Here is a 20,242-nt window from a genome sequence, read left to right on the forward strand (position 1 = left end):
TTAAGACGAGATGGCGGATGCTCCAGAGGAGGCATCCAGACGTGGGAACCCACTGCCACACGTTGATATGAAAGGAGACAAGGAGACAAGCTGTTGCTGGGTTCACCGCCAGCTCTGAGGGCAGCAGTGACTTGGGTCCTTCTCACGAGATCTGAGCAGGCCCAGGTTTCAGAACCCCGCCCCCATCGGGCGAAGGCAGGGCCAGTCAGCAGGGTGGGTGTAACTCCCTGGGCCTTGGCAAGGTTGTCTTTGGGCCCCTTTCTCGGGTTTTTCTTTTTTCTTATTCTTTTGAGACAAGGTCTCAGTCTGCAGCTCAGGCTGGACTTGAACTCCTGATCCTCAAAGGCAGAGACTGTAAGCCTGTGTTACTCTACCCAGCTTCCCTTTTTCTTTTAAAAAGAACGAAAGAAAATTATCCTTTACAACTGTATCCGTATAAAGACGCATCTGATCTCCACTGGGTACATTATTATATGTGCTTTTTTATCTTCTGATTGAAAAAGAAATTGAAATTAAAACATTCTGTGAGCCCATGGGCCCCATGTGCTTTGCTTAATGAAGAAGTCAGCCTGCGCAGGGCCGTGGGGAGTGATCTACGGATGAGTGCAGAGATCTCTGCCTTCCAGATCTGCACCCCTCATCTCCCATCCCCTGGGCGGCAGCGGCACTACACCGAGTGTCCTCCCGGGTGCGGCCTGTGCTGTCCCTCACCTGTGATGGGTTTCACTGTCAGCACGTGCCTTCCCAGAAACCCGGCACCCAAGAACACAGCACTGGCTCTCACAAGAGCCCTTCCGGGTGTGGCCCCCACAGCGCCAGGTGCAGAGCTTGATGGGAAGGCGACAAGAGCCTCAGGGACGGGATGTGTGCCCCTCCTCGGATGCTCCACGGGTCTACAGCAGATGTGGCCCTCGGCACACATTCTGACGGGTGGCAAAGGTGAGTATCCCTTGTCTACCCTCTCTGAGCCCACTGGGTCTGGCTCATTTTCAGCCTTCCTCCCCGCCCCACACCCGGCCCCCAGCCAGGTGCACAGTGGAGACCCGGGACCTGCAGATGGCAAACTAAACTCCAGCTTAGCAATGGCACATGCCACCACCCCGGTTTGCTACCGGTTGCAAAACAATGTCCAGATGCACTTCTCGGCAATGGCTATTTCAGGAGCAGGGTCCTCGGCAGAGCCATACCCCCCGCCTACAGGAAGTGACACGTGGTTCCCTTCCTCTGTCCTTCCCTCCTCAAGGCCTTGGGGGTATGGTTATGACAGCAGCAATGACCCGGAATGGACTAGTCCCAGAATTCACAGTTACTGGGGGAGAGAATGTGATTGTGTGTTATCCAGTCATTAAAACAGGAAACAAAAGCCACCGGCAGAGAATTGCAAGTTGTCTTTCAGGCCTGATGAAGAGAGAAACGAACTTGAATATTAGCACCAAACTGTGCTGACAGCACACTTCCGGGGCTCTTTGTCTCCTTGGGGCTCTTTTAGGAAATGTCATCCTGCCTATTGATCCTAGTTATGCTTGAGAGGACCGCCTCCTGTGGGCTGTGGAAGGCCATCTCCTTGCTCCAGAGGCCCCTCGCCGGCAGGGGAGCAGCCGTGGCTGCATGCTGCTCCCTGCAGTGGCCAGTAATCCATCCCTGCAACCCCATCACTGACCCCACTGGCCGCCCAGCTGCATGGGCTCGCATCAGCCAGGGAGAAGCACAGCCAAGGCCACACAGTCACCTACTGTTTTAGGACCTTGGGGTAACCCAAGAGACCATGCACTAGGCGCCTGTGTGGTATGAGGTGGAGCCTGTAGTCCCGAGTAGCTGAGAAGTGAGAAGTGAGATGTGGAACTCACGTTTGCAGACATGACCCTCATGTTTGATGCGGACCTGTGTCTACACAAGCTGGGGAGGTCCACACGGCGTGGACAGTGTCTGGCACACAGGAGACACCGCACAGTTGTCAGAGGAAAGGGACAGACTCTCGTGATCCCAACAATGGCCACAACGGAGAGTGTCTACATCCCCTGAGGAAACAGGGTCTTGGGAAGGGAGCGTGCTCCTGTCCAGTGTGCAAGTGATGGAGTCAGCATTTGAGGGACCCATGACTCCTGACTCCTGGTCAATGCTTAGTACCTGGGTCCTGCAGTCCCCAGACTGGAGAAGTCCCATTTGCCTCCATCTTAGCTGGACACGTAACACTGGAGTTGACTGGAAAGCAGGGGGGCCCCACTCCACAGCACTGGGGAGGTAGCGGGGAGGGGTGGCTTAAGGAGGAGGAGGGCTTTAATGTGAGAAGCATTTGTGGGTGTCCCCGTTCACCCCGAAGAGGAGGCAGGAGGATCAGGACCCATGCGGACCAGGGCTGAGCAGGCAGCGCAGGACACTAAAAAGAAGGCAGGAGGACAGCAAGTGTGGCCCAGGATGACAGAGTAACCGGAACTCCCACACCGCCTGGGGCTGCCGATTGGCTTAACCAACCTGCGAAACCGATGCCTTCCCAGTAAAGCTGAGGATACTGGACAGTATGATCCAAGTAGGGATTGTGTCTCACATAACCACCTGCTATTCCCACCAGAAAAACAAACAAACAAACAAACAAAAAAAACATATCCAAAGTGCTCCTCACCCTCACAGGCTCCTGGTGGAAAAGCAAACTGGTGTAGCCCTAAGGGAAACAGTCAATGTTTAGATGTCCAACTACCATATAACCCAACAATCCTTTCCTAGGCACATACCCAAGAGAAACAAAAGCCTATGTCCATACGCAATTGGTCATGGCAGCATTATCCATTACAACAAAAAAATGAAAGCTTAAAATGTCTGGCTGGGCAGTGGTGGCCCACGCCTTTAATCCCAGCACTTTAATCCCAGGAGGCAGAGGCAGGCGGATCTTTGTGAGTTCGAGGCCAGTCTGGTCTACAGAGTGAGTTCCAAGAAAGGTGCCAAAGCTACACAGAGAAACCCTGTCTTGACTGCCCCCTACCCCCGGAAAAAAATGTCTGTCAACTACTGAGCCCATAACGTGGTATTCAGCAATAAAGAAGAACAAAGTACTGATACATGCCACAATATGGCTAGACCACAAAACACACTCAGAGAAAGAACCAGTTACAAAGACCAGGTGTTACACAAACCATATGTTAGTTACTTTTGTGTTACTATGATGAAATATGTGCGAGAAACATCTTAACAGAGGGAAACCTGACTCTGGTTCATGGTTTCCAACGTTCTCAGTCCATCGTGGCAGAGAAGGCATGCAGGGGAGCAACCCACAGTCCATACTGCAGGAGCGTGTGGTGACCTCTTCAACACAGGGCAGGTATGGTCTCCAAAGCCCGCCCTTAGTGGGACTTCTACCACTCAGGACCAAAGGCTCCAGTCCAGATAGTACCACCAGCTGGGACCAAGAGATCAAAACACCGGCCTGTGGGGGACCGTCCAGAGTCAGACCGGAACATCGGCCTGTGGGGACAGTCCAGAGTCAGACACCGGAAAACACCGGCCTGTGGGGGACCGTCCAGAGTCAGACCGGAACACCGGCCTGTGGGGACAGTCCAGAGTCAGACACCGGAAAACACCGGCCTGTGGGGGACAGTCCAGAGTCAGGCCGGAAAACACCAGCCTGTGGGGGACAGTCCAGAGTCAGACCGGAACACCAGCCTGTGGGGGACAGTCCAGAGTCAGACCGGAAAACACCAGCCTGTGGGGGACAGTCCAGAGTCAGACCGGAAAACACCAGCCTGTGGGGGACAGTTCAGAGTCAGGCCGGAACACCAGCCTGTGGGGGACAGTCCAGAGTCAGACCGGAACACCAGCCTGTGGGGGACAGTCCAGAGTCAGACCGGAAAACACCAGCCTGTGGGGGACAGTCCAGAGTCAGACCGGAAAACACCGGCCTGTGGGGACAGTCCAGAGTCAGACCGGAACACCAGCCTGTGGGGGACCGTCCAGAGTCAGGCCGGAACACCAGCCTGTGGGGGACAGTCCAGAGTCAGACCGGAAAACACCAGCCTGTGGGGGACAGTCCAGAGTCAGGCCGGAACACATTATTTAGATAAAGCACTCAGAATTAGCCAGCTACATTGGGGGGTGGGGGTGGGGGGGGATTAGAGGGAAGTGGGACCACCTGTCTGCCAGTGTGGGGTTTCTATGAGAGATGATGCAAATATTCTAAAATGAATTGTGACAATGGTTAAAACTTCCATAAATATACCAAAAATCATTTCATGGTAAACAAAAAGTATTTTACAGAAACTCACACATAAGTCACCAAATATCAGAAACAAAAATGGCCAGCAACAGAAGAATAGGCAGACAGACCTGATAAAGGATCAGTCACTGTTCACAACAGAATAATGAGGTGAGAATCAAGTCCGGAAGGCGCAGGACATAATGAAAGCTTAGAACAGACCAAATGAATTCACGGTGTCAGGAGTCCAAACAGCAGCCACCCCTGGAAACCTACTGACCAGAAAGGACCTTCTAGTGAAACAGGACCCCTCTCCATGTGGGTCTGTGTGGCCAGCCACAGCTGTATGTGTAGAACTGACAGGACTGTGTGTTTATGATTTTACTGGGTAGACATTGTAAGTAACACCTCAGAGTTTTGGTTTGCTTTTTTTTTTCCCAAGCAAGTATTTCATGGCTTTTCCTGGAGACACTGATGATAGACCAAAGAAAGGGTCCCAAAAGTCCAGCTGAGTAAACCAGTGAGTTTTCTGGGGTCACTTAAATGACCACGGGCAACCTGAAAGCAGCTGCATTACCCCAGCAAGATGACAACTCATGAAAGTGGCATCCCTTGAACTCCCTGCGGGACTGGCAGGTGGCACAATTTCTCAGCAATGGCCACACCTCATATAATCATGGGGGTGGGGCTTTGTAAATCTTTTAAGTTTCAGGAACTTCCTATGGTTTGTGAGTTTCCTCTACTTTCTGGGTCTTATCAAGTCTCCCTTCAACAGAAAATGCTTTCATCTGGGGACAGAGCTACATAACAATTACATATAAGAAACACTTACATGTTCCAAAAGCAGGGTTCAAATCTAGGTTGTCAAGCCTCAGGGGAGTCCCTGCCCTGGGTACCATCTTTCCCGTCCTCAGGCAACAGACCAGATGGCTGTAGAGAATCCTACTGGCATTGCTGATCTGCCACGGTGTGAATCCACATTCCTATGAGTCACAGAATCTGCTGGGAAGTTTGGCGAGTGTGTGCCATCAGCGTTGTGAGAAGAGAGGGGGCTGGTTGCTGTCGGCTCAGCCTTGTTTCCAAGGAAAGAAAGGTCTTTGGAGAGTGGGTGGAACACGCTGCCACGGGGAGGGAATGTCAGTTTCAATATGAATCATTTCACGCATGGCAGTAAGTCACTCTGGGAATAGATACCCTGACTCACTCCGCTCCCACAGGAGCAGGACTTGTTGCTAACATTTCAGATGCCAAGAGAATCAGCAATAGCTGAGAGAGAGAGAGAGAGAGAGAGAGAGAGAGAGAGAGAGAGAGAGAGAGAGAGAGAGAGAGAGAGAGAGAGATTGCGCACCCACCCTAGTAAGACACCAGGAGTCGTCCAGGGGCAGAGGCCCTGTGCACAGACCCTTTGTGCAGACCCTGACAAGGCCCAGAGGACATTGTGAGCTCTGGTGACAGCCGGCGCCAGTGCTGGGACACCAACCCAGGCCTCCCGCCTGAGAACTCTTTTTACAACAACCTGCTACTATATTTTCTAAAGAAATAAATTCCCCTCTGTGCTAGGGCTTTTAGAGAAAAAGAAAAGGGCCATGATGCATCTTAATTAGAAACTGCTTGGAGGAGAGAGAAAGGTCTCGGAGGGAGTGAGCGGAGCCCTGCCAGTGGCCAGGCGGCTGCCTGCAAGCCTGAAAACCCAGTGCATCATGCTGCAGAGGAGTGTTTACTCTGAAATCACCAAGGGTGACCCAAGGGGCATTCTGGCCATCAGAAGGTGGCTAGGGGATTGTCATTCAAGGTCCCAGGGAGACCTCATGGGGCCATAGCATCTGTCCAGTGACTGCAGGTCCAGCCTGTCCTTCATCACAGCGGGGCTGACTTTTCATCCAATTACTCTCCTCGCCAAAGGCACATCTGCCAGTGGCCTGAGTTTCCAGTTCATTTCCTCTGTGCTTTTCCACCCTCTGGCCTCCGGATGGAGCATGCAGGGCTTCCAAAGCATGTGACTTCCTGGGAGGGTGCTGGCTGCCCCAGAGCCTGACCTATTCTGTCCAAGGAACTGAGTGTTGCCGCTTGCAGTCATTCTCGAAGCAAACTCCAGCCCAAGTCAGGAATGTGTGCGCACAGCCTGCCAGAACCAGCCGGCTGCCCGGCCTGACACTGATGTTCCAGGAACTACAGATGTTTTTTCTTCCCCAGAAGAAAAACTCCAGAAAAACAGCTCATAAAACAGAAAGAGTATTTTCACCAGACGACTTGAGGGGTGGTGGGCACTCGAGATGGCTCAGCAGGTAGAGGTGCTTGCCGCCAAGCCTGATGATCTGAGTTCGATCCCTGGAACCCACATGATGGAAGGTGAGAACGGATTCCTGAAATTTGCTCTCTGACCTCCACATATATGTCCAGGCACATGTCACCCACATACAACCACACACATGAATGAACAAATGTAATCCTTTGGGGAAAAAAGCATCAGGGACAGAATGTGTAAGTTCAGGGAAGATAAAAATTGTGTGTATTAGCATGCAGGTGTCTGTGCACACGTGTGTGAAAGCCAGAGGACAGCCCCAGGTGTCTCCATGTCTCTAGGCACTGTCCACCTTATTTTCTGAGACAGGGTCTGACTGGTCTGGATCTCGCCAAATAGACTAGGCTAGCTGTCCAGTGACGCCCCTTCTCCAGATCCGCCTGGCTCGGTATCCCCAGTGCTGGGGTGCGAGCATGCACCTCTATGCCCAGCATTTTCACATCAGATCTGGGAATCAAACTTGGGTCATCGCCCCAGACCAGGACGAAAAACTTGCTGTTTGGTACCGCTCTGTGTGTCTCGACCCCCTCCAGCCTCACGCAGGAGTAAACTGGGTGCCAGAGAAGTCTGAGACTTGTTTAGTTTCACTCAGGGGTGGGATTCCAACTCAGGTGAGTGTCTGCAATCAAAACTGCTACCTCTCAGAAACAAACTCTGAGAGGCGTGGTAGGGATCCAGGGAGACGTGGGGAAGCCGGTATGCTTCACAAACTGCTGAGCTGGCCAAGCTGGCTTCTCGAAAGGGAGCTCCACGGGGGAGGAGCTATCGTGTCTGAGACCGACCAGGAAGAACGGCACGTCTACCCGAGTGTGAACAGCACGCAGGCGACACTACGAGGCCACACACCCTACAGCAACTGTAGAAATGACACCGCAGGGTCTGGATTTATTCACTCCTCAGCATCCTATTTGTTCCGTCTACAAGGCAGAGATGATTTTTCTCTCTGCCAAGGCCGAGCACTGCCAGCCTGTGATCCGAAAATCGCACCATGTTCATTTTGCCTCTTAACTCACTCACGGCTATAAATCATCCCCATGATGGGCACTGGGTTGGCAGTTCTATCGGGGAATCCATGGGCAAAGACAGAATCCAATCTGGGGCTTCCGCAATCACCCTGGGGCTTGGCTCGGAGCTAGGGGATATTGCTTTTGGCCGTACAAACACCTCCATCCTCCACAGGGAAGATTCGGGGAACCAAATTTGCTGACCAAGCAGGACAGCTACTTCTCCTGGTCTCTTTGCTGATTCTGAGCGCACTTCATGGCAGGAGGTCAAGGCCACCGAAGGGGATGAGAGACGGCGGAGCACAGCCGAGCCAGGCTGGGAACAAAGGGGAAATGGCCCAGGCAGAGACTGTGGCAGGCTGCTCGGTCTCTCTACAATACATCAAGAGCCTGCTGTGTGCCAGACCCTGCTCTTTCCTGGATTAGAATTAGAGTCATTATTATTAATTAGCGAGTAGAATGCTGACAGCGGCTTCCATTTGAGGAGGGCACGTGGGCAGGTGTTGCTCCAGGTGTTTAACACACAGCAGCTGCATTGAATTCTTATGTCGGAGGACGCTATTGCTGTCTCCATTGTGCAGATGGAGAAACTGAGTGCAGAGAGGTCAGGGCAGTAACTCTGTGTCAGAGGATGAGTAAGTGGCAGACCCAGGATTCAAACCCAGGCCGGCCGGACTCTCAAATCCCTTGCTCCTTGCCGCTCAGCTCAGCTCAGCCAGCCAGTGCCATGGCTGCAAGCAGGTGGTTCCTGCTGGGCAGATTTTCTAGGTGGAAGACAAGTCCTCTGAGCCCTAAGAGCTTGGCTCGTGTCCAGCAATGGCAAGGAGGGACAGGTGATGTGGACTCCAGCGATACTGTCCAGGGAGAGGTGGACCAGAAGACACATCACTCCAAACCTGAGACCAGTTTTCTGTCCCACTCCCAACACTGTGCGTGGGGCAGGACAGGGCAGTGTGGAAGCTTAGTACTTGGGCTTCAGAGCCCACATTACACCTGGGACTCAGCTACCCCAGGTCCTAGAGATCTCTGGCTCTGCTCTCTCGCCTGTGAAATGGGGCTACAGTGAGTGAGTGACACCTTACAAGGGATGGGAGGGACACACTTGAAATGCAGCCCTGGTATCTGGAGTGATGAGTATGTGGGTGTGGTGGATTTGGACCCCAAATCCCACACCTCCTGAAAGGCTGCTCTGAAGCTCTGAGAATAGCTGCCCCTGGAGGTGACCCGACTACAGTGGCAGGTCACATGTGGCAATCTGGCTGATCTCCAGATGGGTGTTGTAAGTGCAGTGGCCTGGGATTCGAGCCCCTGGGGTTAATGTGCCCTGTCATCTCCACCAAGTCCCCTTTCCCCTCTCTGAGCCTCAGCTTTCCCCAAACTCTAAAAAAAAGGAACAAGCCGGGCAGTGGTGGCGCATGCCTTTAATCCCAGCACTCGGGAGGTGGAGGCAGGCCGATCTCTGTGAGTTTGAGGCCAGCCTGGTATACAGAGCGAGTTCCAGGACAGTCCCCAGAGCTATACAGAGAAACCCTGTCTCGAAAAAAAATCAAAAAACAAAACAAACCAAAAACCAAAACCAAACCAAACCAAAACAAAAAAGGACCAGCCACACTATCCAGGGACCCTCCAGTAGCAACAAGACTCTATCCCATCCATGATATTTCTGTCAGGAAGGGACCACGTTCTCACTGCACTGACAGACAGGAGCATTCACTGAGTGCAGTCACGACTGGCTGACCTGGGATGCAAAGCACAGGGGTTGCTGATCACTTGTCCTGGACACCCCGAACCCTTCTGCTGGCAAGAGGCTGGTTTATTTCCTGATGCTTTCCTGTCACAAAATTCTAGGATGCTGTTCAAATAAGGGGCCAAGAGGAGCAGTGTCCACTGTGTTCCTACCAGGGGCAATGTGGACGGGGCGGGGCGGGGGACAGCCCTACGGCCCTGAAGTGGGTTTCTGGGTCCAGGGCACTTGGGCATGGCCCCCACAACACGGGAGCAGAAGCGTTTGACCTCAGGGTTCTTCCTGCGCCATGCTCGCAGCACTGGGTGCCGAGCATGCGCATCAGCTTGTGTGCGCTAACCTCTTCCTCTAAAAACAATCCTGGGAAGGAAGCCTTGTGCAGCTGGGCCAACAGCCCCAGAGCGGTCACCAAACTTGCCCAAGATCACACAGCTAGGGACATCAGAGTGGCAGTAAATCCCTGCCCTCAGTGAACTCCGTCCCCCAAGTTCTAGCGGTGGCTATCAGTGGCTGGCCTCTTCTGCAGGCAAAGGGGCAGGGCCTCTGTGTACCAGGCCACTTGCTTTTACGATATGGTGGCTGTCTCTCCTACCACTGTACCCTGCACTGTCCCAGTCTGAGGACTGGCCTCCGCGACAGGAGCAGTAAGAGCAGGTAGCTCTTGGTGCTTGGGGCTGGGTCCCGGGCACATGTCCCTATTAATTCCCAGGGGCAGGGCTGGCAAGATGGTTCATGGGGTAAAGGTACCTATTGACAAGCCTGTCAGGGGGGTGTTTAATCCCCAGGACTCACATTGTAGAAGACGCCTCTGACCTCCACCTCTTACACACAGAAAATATATAAAATAATTACAATCACCACAGGCCAGGAAGCTGAGCCCCCGCCCAGTCCTCGAGAGCCACACAAGCTTATCTGGACCTCAAGTCCATGCCCCTCTGCCACCCGGCTCACAGTAGGTGTCCCATATGGTAAACTTCTGGAGGAAGGGAAGGGCACGTGCTCTGGCCTGAGCGACAGGCCAAGAGTGGGCTGTCGTCTTCTCTGGTGGCCTTGGGAGTGTCTTCCGATGGGGCCTGCTGAGCCGGATGTGGAGGAGAACGAGCTACTGAGACAGTGGAATGCCCAGTTCACAGAAGCCGGCCTTCAGCAAGAGGATCTGCCCTCAGAGTAAGAATAGCTTTGAGGAAGGATGGGGCAGCGTGGGGTGGTTGGCATGGTGAGGGGCCACACAGAGACCAGAGAGACCAGGCTCAGACAGTAACCAATGCCACCACAGCTCCTGTAGATCTTGGCAAAGGGAGGCACTGGTGTGATCTCGGGACCTTCCCCATGTGCAGACACCCAATGCAGTCCCTGGGACTAGGCCGTAGGAACCCATTCCATCTGAGCACTGCACACAGGGGAAGCTGGGCAGGGTCTCACTCAGCCAGACAGCCCAGGTCTGCCCATTCCTGCCTACCCCGGGGATCCTGTGTCTATAGGGCTCAGCCTACTTGAGGTCACTGGTAATGGCAGAGGCCACCCAACAGCCCCTGCTGGGTCCAGGAAAGAAGCAGGAGTGTGGTACAGTGCTGGATTCAGGCCAGGGCAGCTGCTCCCACCTCTGGGATCCTCTCCCTGGCTCCAGGAATGGAGCCTTGTCTTCTGGGTGTGCCCTTGTGGACTTTGAATTCTGAGAACTGTCACCATTGACAGGGACACTGAGACAGGCAGGCCAGGCTGTGTTTCAGTACCACCAGTGGCTCCAGTTCCCACAAACAGCCACAGGGGAAAAGGCTAGCCCAAGATCACGCAACAAGAAAGCAGGGAAGCCTGAGTTTGAACCTAGGTCTGTCGGAATCCAGACTGTCAAGTCGATAAGGACTATTTACAGCATTGTCAAATGGTCACCTCTGCCTGTCCCTTTCTGAAGACCCTGGACAGGCCCCCGAGAGTGCCAGGAGAGCTAGTGTGAGCCCAGGTAGGTTGGTGAAGATTTCACTGTGTCCCACACCCCTTGAGTTCCAGGCAGGTGACCCCAGGCCCGGCACCCAACAGTGTGGAGCTTGGAAGAGTAAATGGATCAAAGCGCCTTCCTTCCTGTCTGCTGGTCCCACACCTCTCCCCTCCCCAGGCCACCAGGGCACCCTGGGGTGCATGCTTACTGCCGGGAGTGCCCTAGGGACCAGGCAATGGGCTCCTAGGGCCCCCACCTAGGAGTCAGAACACCCAAGGGAACTCAGAGCTCATCCCAGGGTTCCTGGGTCAACTGCCGCTCTCATTCCCAACACATGGTCCTTCAGGTACTCACACAGGCTCCCACAGATGTCCTCACAGAAGCCCCAGGCCAAAAGCCGTACCATCGGGAGCCCAGAGAAGTTAAGGGACTTGGGCACAGTCACATAGCTAAGGACAGAGGGAGGATTTGCACCCGCGTCTTCTAACTCAAGGGATCTGTTCTTGCCATCCTTCCAGGAGCCCAGGGTTCTCCCTCACTTGATAAAGTTCTGAAGGGCTGTGATTTGAATCCTAGGCTCAGAACCAGGTGGCGGCGGCGGCAGTGCATGCCTTTAATGCCAGCACTCGTGGGTTCTCCATGAGTTCGAGGCCAGCCTGGTCTACAGAGCGAGTTCCAGGACAGCCTGGGCTACACAGAGAAACCCTGTCTCAAAAAAAACCATCAATCCATCCATCCACCCATCCATCCTGGGCCCTGGGAACCACAGCAAATGGGCGGGACTTAGCCCAGTCCCTCCTAGAAGTGCTTCCTATAACCCTGAGCAATGGCTGCGTCTACACCGCGGTTTCAAACGCGAACACTCCACCACCAACACCAGTTCCTCTTTACGGAGAAGAAAGGGGGACAAATTAAACCACTAAAGTCACGTCATATAAGCTGGGCAGACTGTCGTCCCAGCCACTCAGGAAGCTGAGGCAGGAGGACTGTTTGAGAGCAAGAGTTCAACATCAGACGGGAACACAGTGAGAACCATCTCAAATGTTTATTATTATCAGTATTATTGCTTTGGGTTTTTGAGACAGGTTCTTTCTACATAGCCCTGGCTGTCCTAGAACTCACCATGTAGACAAACCAGCCTTCAACTCATAGAGATCCGCCTGCCTCTGCCTCTGCCTCTGCCTCCCAAGTGCTAGAGTTAAAAGTAAACACCACTATGCCAGGCTCAAATATTAAAAATAATAATAATAATAACAATAATAGAAAATTCTGCGACAGTTAAATCTTCACTGTCAACTTGACTGGATTTAAAATCACAAAGAGACACACCTCTGGGTGAGGCTCAGGGCCCACCTCTGGGTGAGGCTCAGGGCACAGACTGAATTGAAAAGCTAAGCACCAAGCTGACCCCTCTCTGCTTCCTTACCGTGGAAACAATGACAGCGGCCACCTCACTCCTGCCCCACCCCCACGCCTTCTCCACCGAGATGGACTGACTGTGGGCCCTTAAACTGTGAGCCACACAAACTCGCTCTTCATTAAGTTGACTTTTGCCAGATGTTTGGCCACAGAAAGGAGAAAAGCAACCAAAGCACACTCTTTATCGTTTACAGAAATACAATTTACCCTAGGTCCCTCCCACAGAGTCAAAACTGCACATACAAGGGGAAATGCACAGGAGGGAACATTGGAAGAACATGAACAAAGATGTCAACAGCGGCTACATTATCAAGACAGACCAACTTTAATCTGCTCATTTATTTTGCCCACTTTGTAATCTTTGGATTCCCTTTCCTCCTACATTCACAAATGCGTAAGGCTGTTCAAATCCACACCCCTTTCTCCTGCTGCTGCAGAGGTGATTCATTGGGATGGGCAGAGAGCCTCCAGCACTGACTGTGGGAGGAGGATGTGGGTCCCAGTCACATCTCCTAAACACCAACCCTGGCAGAGGGAGGTCCACACACACAGGCCCCGGCCTCTGGTATCCAGCCACCCTTCAGGTTTCTCTGGGCATTTCCAGCTCAGGCCTGCTTCTCTGGATCCAACTCTAGCAACCTGTATTCCTCCGGAGTGAGGATTAGAAAGTATGGTGCCACCCTTCTCTGGTCCAGCACAGCATCCTTCCCTAAAGGAAGGAGATGGCCAGGCTGTCCAGAGCGTCTTCTCTCTAGAGTGACAACTGAACGAGGAGGCTGGGCTTACAGACGTCAGGAGACATACAAAGGGGCTCTGGGCCCAGAGGACGCTGCCGCAGGGAGGGGGCATGGCCAGAGGGCTGCAGGAGAAACACAAGGACATGTGGCCCATCTGCTGTCACCAGGCCATAGGGACGACACCCCAGAACTTTATCTAAAGGCGGCCAAACCTAGTCTCTTTACACACACACACACACACACACGTTTGCTCTCTATGGGGACAATGTCATCTCACCACCGCCCTCCAGGGGAGTATATTTACCCAGTCTTCCGTGTTCACGTCACCAAACCCTGTCCCGCACCATCCTCACCTTCCCAAGCCCCACAGCTCGGATGCAAGGTTGTACGAATGGACAGAAGCCCTGGAGTGCTCCGAGTCCAGAGAAGCTTGGCGAGCCTAGAAGAGGGCAGGCCAAAGCGAAGCTGCACCCAGCGTCCCGGGGGGTCTGCGTCGACTCACCAAACATGCTGCCCTCGTAGCCATCCTTTGTGAGGGGCCGGAGCTCATTCTTGCCCATCGCATACCGGCGGTAATTCTGCCACGAAAACCGCATCATCTGCGGGAAAGAGCAGGGGACCAGACCCCGGTGAGACGATGCTGGTGGCCAGTGGTGCCCACCACACCCTCTGCCAAAGGTCTCAGCCTGATTTCATTCCCAATCAGAGCTGCCTGGGAAAGCCATCCCCCTCCAGTCTCTCCACACACGAAGGAAGCTAAGCCACCTCCTAGGCAGGGAGTGTGGCTCAGTGGTAGGGACCTGCCCATCTTTGTATGAGGTCCTTCTTTGGATCCCCAGTACTGCCAAGGAAAAAAAAATGAAGGCCACCTCTTCCACGTAGCCTTCCCTGCCCTGCCCTGGTCTAAGGGAAGAGAAATAACTCATTTACTCACAGGGTGAGTGCCTGTCTCAATTTAACAGAATGATCTCTCCCCTCCCTCCCCCACCCTCCTCCTGACCAAGTATTGCGAATCACCATCTATATATACACGTAAGAGCTGGGTCAGAAGTGGGGTGACCTGCCCAAATGGCCCCCGGTGACAATCTGTGCCCACCCTGCTTCCTCATTCCCAGAGTCTCCCTCACTGGCTTTCACACCGTCACTTTCACTTCTGCATGGCCGGGTGCAGGAGGAGGCCTGGGGGGTGGGGTGAGGACAGAGCTCCAGGGTGACAGAGGAATGGAGCCCAAAGCAGGATTTATTTGCAGGAGGTGCAGGTAGCTGGGGAAGAATGGGTGCAGTAGACAGAGTGGGGGCTTGAATTCTAACCCCGCCTCAGCCACCCGCCCCCCCACCCCTCCCCCGGCCCGGATGCCTACTCTTTGTGGGAAGCCTGCTTTAACAAGACAGGGTGATGCCTGCTCAGCCACCATCTTAGAAGGGTTCAACAACGGAAGAAGGAAGTGAAATGCCTGCCTCCAATGGCAGGGACTGACTAACACGGGCTGTCCTCCCTCCCTGGCCTTCAGAGGCCCGGTATGGCTCTCCCAGCCCTTCCTGCTTCCCACCTTATCCCTCGGCTCTCAAAAGCTAGCCAGAAGCGGTGAAGCCCAGGCCAGTGAGGCTGCTCCCCAAGCTTCTGACTTAGCAGGTCTGGGGCAAGGCATGGACTTGCCTTTAACAGTTCACACATGCTGTGGCTGATCCCCGGGCCACACAGAGGACCACCTGTATCACACACATGAGCTTCCAAATGCTTGGAACCAGAGCGTTCTGGATTTCGGATTTTTTTTTCTCAGTATTTCAAATATCTGTATATACATAATGAAATATCTTGGAGAGGGACCCAAGTCTAAACAGGAAATTTGTGCTTCTCCTCTATACCTTAGGCACATAGCCTGAACATGATTTTACTCAGGTATGATATTTGGTGGTGTATCTGACAACAAAATCTGGAGATCAGAGGGTGGAGCTAGCCACTGGTTAACCATAGAGGCCAGGTGGTGGCGGCTCACACCTTTAATCCCAGCCCAATCAGGAGGTGGAGACAGGATCTCGGGGCCCATTCAGTCTGAGGATACAGAGGGGTCAGAAGTCTCTAGTGGCTGCTGCTCTGCTCCGCTCTGCCAGGTTATTTCTCCAATATTTGACTCCTGGTTTTTATTGATAACACTAATTAGGACCACACTTCACAGTACTTTTACTGCATCTGTGGTGTGAATGTGACCCTGTTACATGAAGTCGGGTGTGGAAGTGAAGTCATGCTGTCTCCCCCAAAATTTCAGTTTGGATCACTTTTGGATTTCTTTAAAAGTCAATTCATTTTTATTTTTTATGGGTGTTTTGCCTGCACCTATGCACATGTATGTACATGTAACAAGTACATGCCTGGTCCTACAGAGGCTACAGAGGGTGACAGATCCCCTGGAACGAGCTACAGGTGGTGACTGGAGTCACAGCTGCCATGTGGGTGTTGGGAACTGAACCCAGGTCTTCTGGAAGAGCAGCCAGTGCTCTTAACTGCCAACCCACTTCTCCAGCCCCTCCCTTGGGTGGGTTTCTGTCTGTTGGTATTTATTTACTTACATACTTATTTTGAGACGGAGTCTCACTGACTCTGGCCTCAAACTTGCTATATAGACCAGGCTGGCCTTGAACATACAGAGCGCCACCTGCCTTTGCCTCCCAAATGCTGGGATTAAAGGTGTGTGTCCCTACACCTGGCTTTCATTTTTTTAAATTAAAGATATTTGATCTATATTATATGTGTATGTTTGCTTGTTTTTTGTGGCAGGGTTTCATGTAGCCCAGGCTGGCCCCTGAGGCACTACACTGCCAAAGACAATCTTAAACTTGTGGTCCTCCTGTCTCCGCCTCTCACGTGGTTCTGGGGATGGAACCGGGGCCTCCTGCACGTTAGGCGAGCACTCTGCTAACTGAGCCACATCCAAGTCCCTCCAACGTGCTGGGTTCCGTTTCTCAGTGTTGCCTTGGTTTACGCTGCCCTGTTTCCTGCTGCAGCACCTGACTCTGCAGCGGGCCCTGCTACATTCCCCTGCTCAGCCGTGTTCCTGGCCCCCAGACTTAGAAGCCAGAATCTCTTCTGGCAATATCGCTGCTGTGACCAAAATCCCCAGGGGAGCGACCTCACGGCGGTGTGGGCTGGACTCTGAATGGCAGGACGCTCTAGCACCAGGTTCCCGGGAGACAAATGGTGAAACTGAGGCTCCTACATGGAGAGTGATTGGGGATGCGCAGCTAGCCAGACTGGAACATGATTGTCTCTCCAGAGCAGCAGGCCCCATCATACGGAGCCATGTGGGGCTCCCAGCTGCCACGGCCCATGCCAGTGTCATGGCAGTGCATGGTAAGAACTCGGCACAGGCCTGGAGGCCTGCCTCCGTTCCTCTGTTATTTTCTACTTATCTCGAATTGGCAATAGCGGGGAGTAATTGCTGGGTATGCGTGCGGAGGGAGAATAGAGTCCTCCCTCCCTCTCTCCTGTGACCCCCCCCGCCCCCGCCATCACAGTTGGCAGGGGGGTAGGCAGTAACAAGATTTCAGAACATAAACCACAGAAAGGTTGGAGCGGAGGTGTGTGGGCTGCCACACCCCACCCTGAACCTACCCCTGCTTCGAAATAAGTGAGTGCTCAGGATGAGTTACGGGGATCACGGGTGTCTACCCAGAGCTGTCCCCTCTGGGCTGCCGCCTGTCTGTTCTCACAGCCAGCCACATCGGTGGGGGGGACGACAGAGGTAGCCAAAGGCACAGATGATCCCTGTGTCACCTGGGGCTGGACCTGGAAGGCATTGCAGCTGCCTCTGTGTGCAAACCCTCACATGCACGCGCACTGCATGCACGCGCACTGCATGCACGCGCACTGCATGCACGCGCACTGCCCCTCGGGCCCAGATGCTTGGGTATCAGATGGGCATGCACAAGCTTAGCAAGTACCTGCTAGGCCCGGGCGTGGGCTGCAGTTTGTGAGCTGTGCTGTGGAGGCGATGTTCTCCCAGCCCCACCCTCTCCCCCTGCCAGCTGCTCATCTTCCTTCAGGGCCCGGCTGAAGGATGCCCGTGCCGAGGGTCTTCAGTGCCAGCCCTGCCTGAGTCAGCCCATGTTCCAGTTCAAGATCATCCTGGTTATGTGGTAGGTCAGAGGCCAGCCTGGGCTGCATGGGACCCTGCCTCAAAAACCAACCAACCAAACAGGTACCTGGGTGTCCGGGGTCAAGCATATTTTCCCTACTGCCTTCAATGTAGTCCCCACCCCCTATTCGTACTGCACACCCACCACCGACACATGGGAGCAGCTTATTAAAGGCCTGCTAAAGCAATGAATGAAGAGCAAATAGGAAAACGGGCCTTGTAGCTAACCCGTGGCCAGGAGGCCTTTGTGGACTCCCTGACACAGATGAGACCCAGCCTGCTCAAAGACAGACTTCAGAGGAGCCTACTGGGACCCAAATGCTTAGACAGACACATAGGATACAAGGGGCACACGAAGAGACTTGTCCAAAGGCATGAAAGGTAGCAATGTGAACCTAAGGTCCTAAAGACCCTGGAGGTCACTCAGGCTCCCTCCTGTCTCTCCCGAGTTTCTAAGTAGAACATAAGTTACCTCTCCTTGGATATGGACACCCCAATGATGGAGGGGGGTTCACCTTACTGGGAAGCCCCATCAGCTGCAGAATGTCACAAGTCCTCCCTGAAGCCATCAAATCTATTCTCCCCTAGTGTTCAGAGGGAAGAAGCATCTTCCACAGCACACACATTCACTTGGGGGACCCAACTCTCAAACAGCCTCGCTCTGTCAACAGGTGGGTCATCACTAACCTCTGAATACTGCATGCTTGGCCACGGCACCCTCTGTGACCACACACCTTCCTGCACTACATGTTTCTGGGGTACGTGACTTAATCACCTCATTTGGGCAAAGAGCAGAAACAGTACCAACCTGCCTTGGCCATCCTGCAGCTGTGGGTCACCCTTTGTCCCCAGTGATTCCTGTGTCACCAGGCTCTGTCTGCCATCCCACGCTGTCCAGAACTTTGTGAACCAGATCTGAATGCAGCTCCATGTCTGCCTGCTTTGAGCAATGGACAGACTTGGACGAGATGGACTGACATCTGTGTGCAACCCAGATTTGGGGCATAAGTGGAAATGGCTGGGCTGAGGAGGAATCACCAGAGGCCTTACGCTTGGATCTAGCACCACTCACCAACACTTGCCAAGAGCTCGCCAGGCGGTCAGCAAAAGCCCATCTCTCCACTTTTGTGTGAGAAGCCTGTGAAAGGCTGAAATCCAGACCTTGGCCCTCGTACCGCCAGCACAGAGCAAACACTTTTTTTAAAAAAGGAAAATAAGGGGTTTAGGCTGGCAGGATTGTTCTTGGAGAACTCGTTTTGGCCGCCTCTGATCACTCCTTTTTGTTCTAAACGCTTACAGATCACTAACTTAGAGCCCTGTTAGTCCCATTAGGATGGCTCTATGCAGAAAGATGAAGTCAAATCGCTGGCAGGGATGCGGGGAAATGGCAGGCCTCATCAACGCCGGGCGGGTATGGAGATGGCGCAGCAGCTCTGGGAGTTCGGCAGGAAGAGTTCCCATGTGGAGTGCTCTAGTTTCTTTCTCTGTTGTGATAAACGCTGTGACCAAAAGCAGCCTGGGGGGGAAAGCTTTGTTTGTCTTGCGGTCCAGATCACAGTCAATCATTGAGAGAGGTTGAGGCAGGAACCTGGAGCAGAACCCACGAGACATGCTATTACTGGTTCACCGGCTCACTTTGGTTCCAGCTCGGCCAGCTTTCTTATACAATCCAGGCCCGCCTCTGCCTAGGAATGGTGCTGCCCACAGTGGGCTGGGCCCTCCCCCATCAATCAACAACCAAAGAATCCCCACGGACATGACCACAGGCCAATCTGATGTAGGCAAGCCCACCGTTGAGACACTCCGCCTAGGGGATTCCTGGTTGTGCTGACAATAAAAACTGAGACAAGAGAGTTAGCATTTGACCCAGTCATTCTGATCATGGGAAAAATGGCTGTACAAAAGAAGAGTCTGCCCAGGAGGCCCAAGACATTCATCCTCAGAAAGGCCTGCTTCCAAGACTGGGCTTCAGCCAGCCCCTGGGCAGGTGAATTTCTTGAGTGTTCCACCACTGGATGACTGATAGAGAGACCTGCTGAACCGAGACCATACAAACACCGTGACACAGAGCACCTGCTTTTCGGCCTGGGGCTCGGGACTTTAGTACATGTTTAGTACAGAAGGGCTGACATGAGCAGCCTCTAAGGAGTGTGCACGTGACAGCCCCCTACATCGTCACAGTCTCCAGACTGCTGCCCCTGCATTTGCTCCTTGGTTAACTTTGCTGCGTGTCCCTTGCTAATAAATCACAGTTGTGAGCAAGACCATGCACTGAGTCCGGCAGCAAGACTTCCTACTGAATCCAGGAGTCGTCATGAGGGGCCCCTGACACACAACCAAAATTAATATATAATGTAATGTCCTGGTTGGGGTAAGCTGTCAACTGGACACCGCTAAAGTCTACTGAGGGAGTCGCAATCGACAGATTGCCCAGCTCCGCCTGGGTGTGACCACGTCTGCGAGAACGATCTTCACTGATGTGGGAGGGCCCAGCCCACGGTGGGCAGCACCATCCCTAGGCAGGTGGGCCTGGGCTGCTAGCTGAGCATGATACCAAGCAGTGAGCCCGTGAGCAGCGTTCCTCTACGGCTTCTGCTTCAGTTCCTGCCTGATTTCCTTCATTGACGGGCTGTGACCCGGAAGTGTGAGCCAAATAAACTCTTTCCTCCCCAAGTTGCTGTGGTTATCATAGCAACAGAATGAAATCAGAACACATACATCCACACAGAAACTTGGGCACAAATGCTCAGGGCAGTGATATTTCAAATAGCCAAAAAAGTGGAA

General features: G+C 53.3%; 1 protein-coding gene across 2 annotated transcripts in view; it reads right to left on the reverse strand.

The window, feature by feature from the left end:
- The window catches only part of Man1c1 (mannosidase alpha class 1C member 1), a 148,030-nt gene that overhangs the window by 70,423 nt on the left and 57,365 nt on the right, over positions 1 to 20,242 (reverse strand). The window contains exons 1-2 of one of the 2 annotated variants that reach the window (XM_037203060.1): positions 14,091 to 14,109; positions 13,828 to 13,924 (exon numbers count right to left, since the gene is read on the reverse strand). In XM_037203060.1, coding sequence (XP_037058955.1) covers positions 13,828 to 13,924 — 97 coding nt within the window. In that variant the 5' untranslated portion in view covers positions 14,091 to 14,109. Of the gene's footprint in view, positions 1 to 13,827; positions 13,925 to 14,090; positions 14,110 to 20,242 lie in introns of those variants that run through there. The other variant, XM_028875470.2, reaches the window with a different exon arrangement.

This window comes from Peromyscus leucopus, chromosome 2, assembly GCF_004664715.2.
Source record: "Peromyscus leucopus breed LL Stock chromosome 2, UCI_PerLeu_2.1, whole genome shotgun sequence".
NCBI lineage: Eukaryota > Metazoa > Chordata > Mammalia > Rodentia > Cricetidae > Peromyscus > Peromyscus leucopus.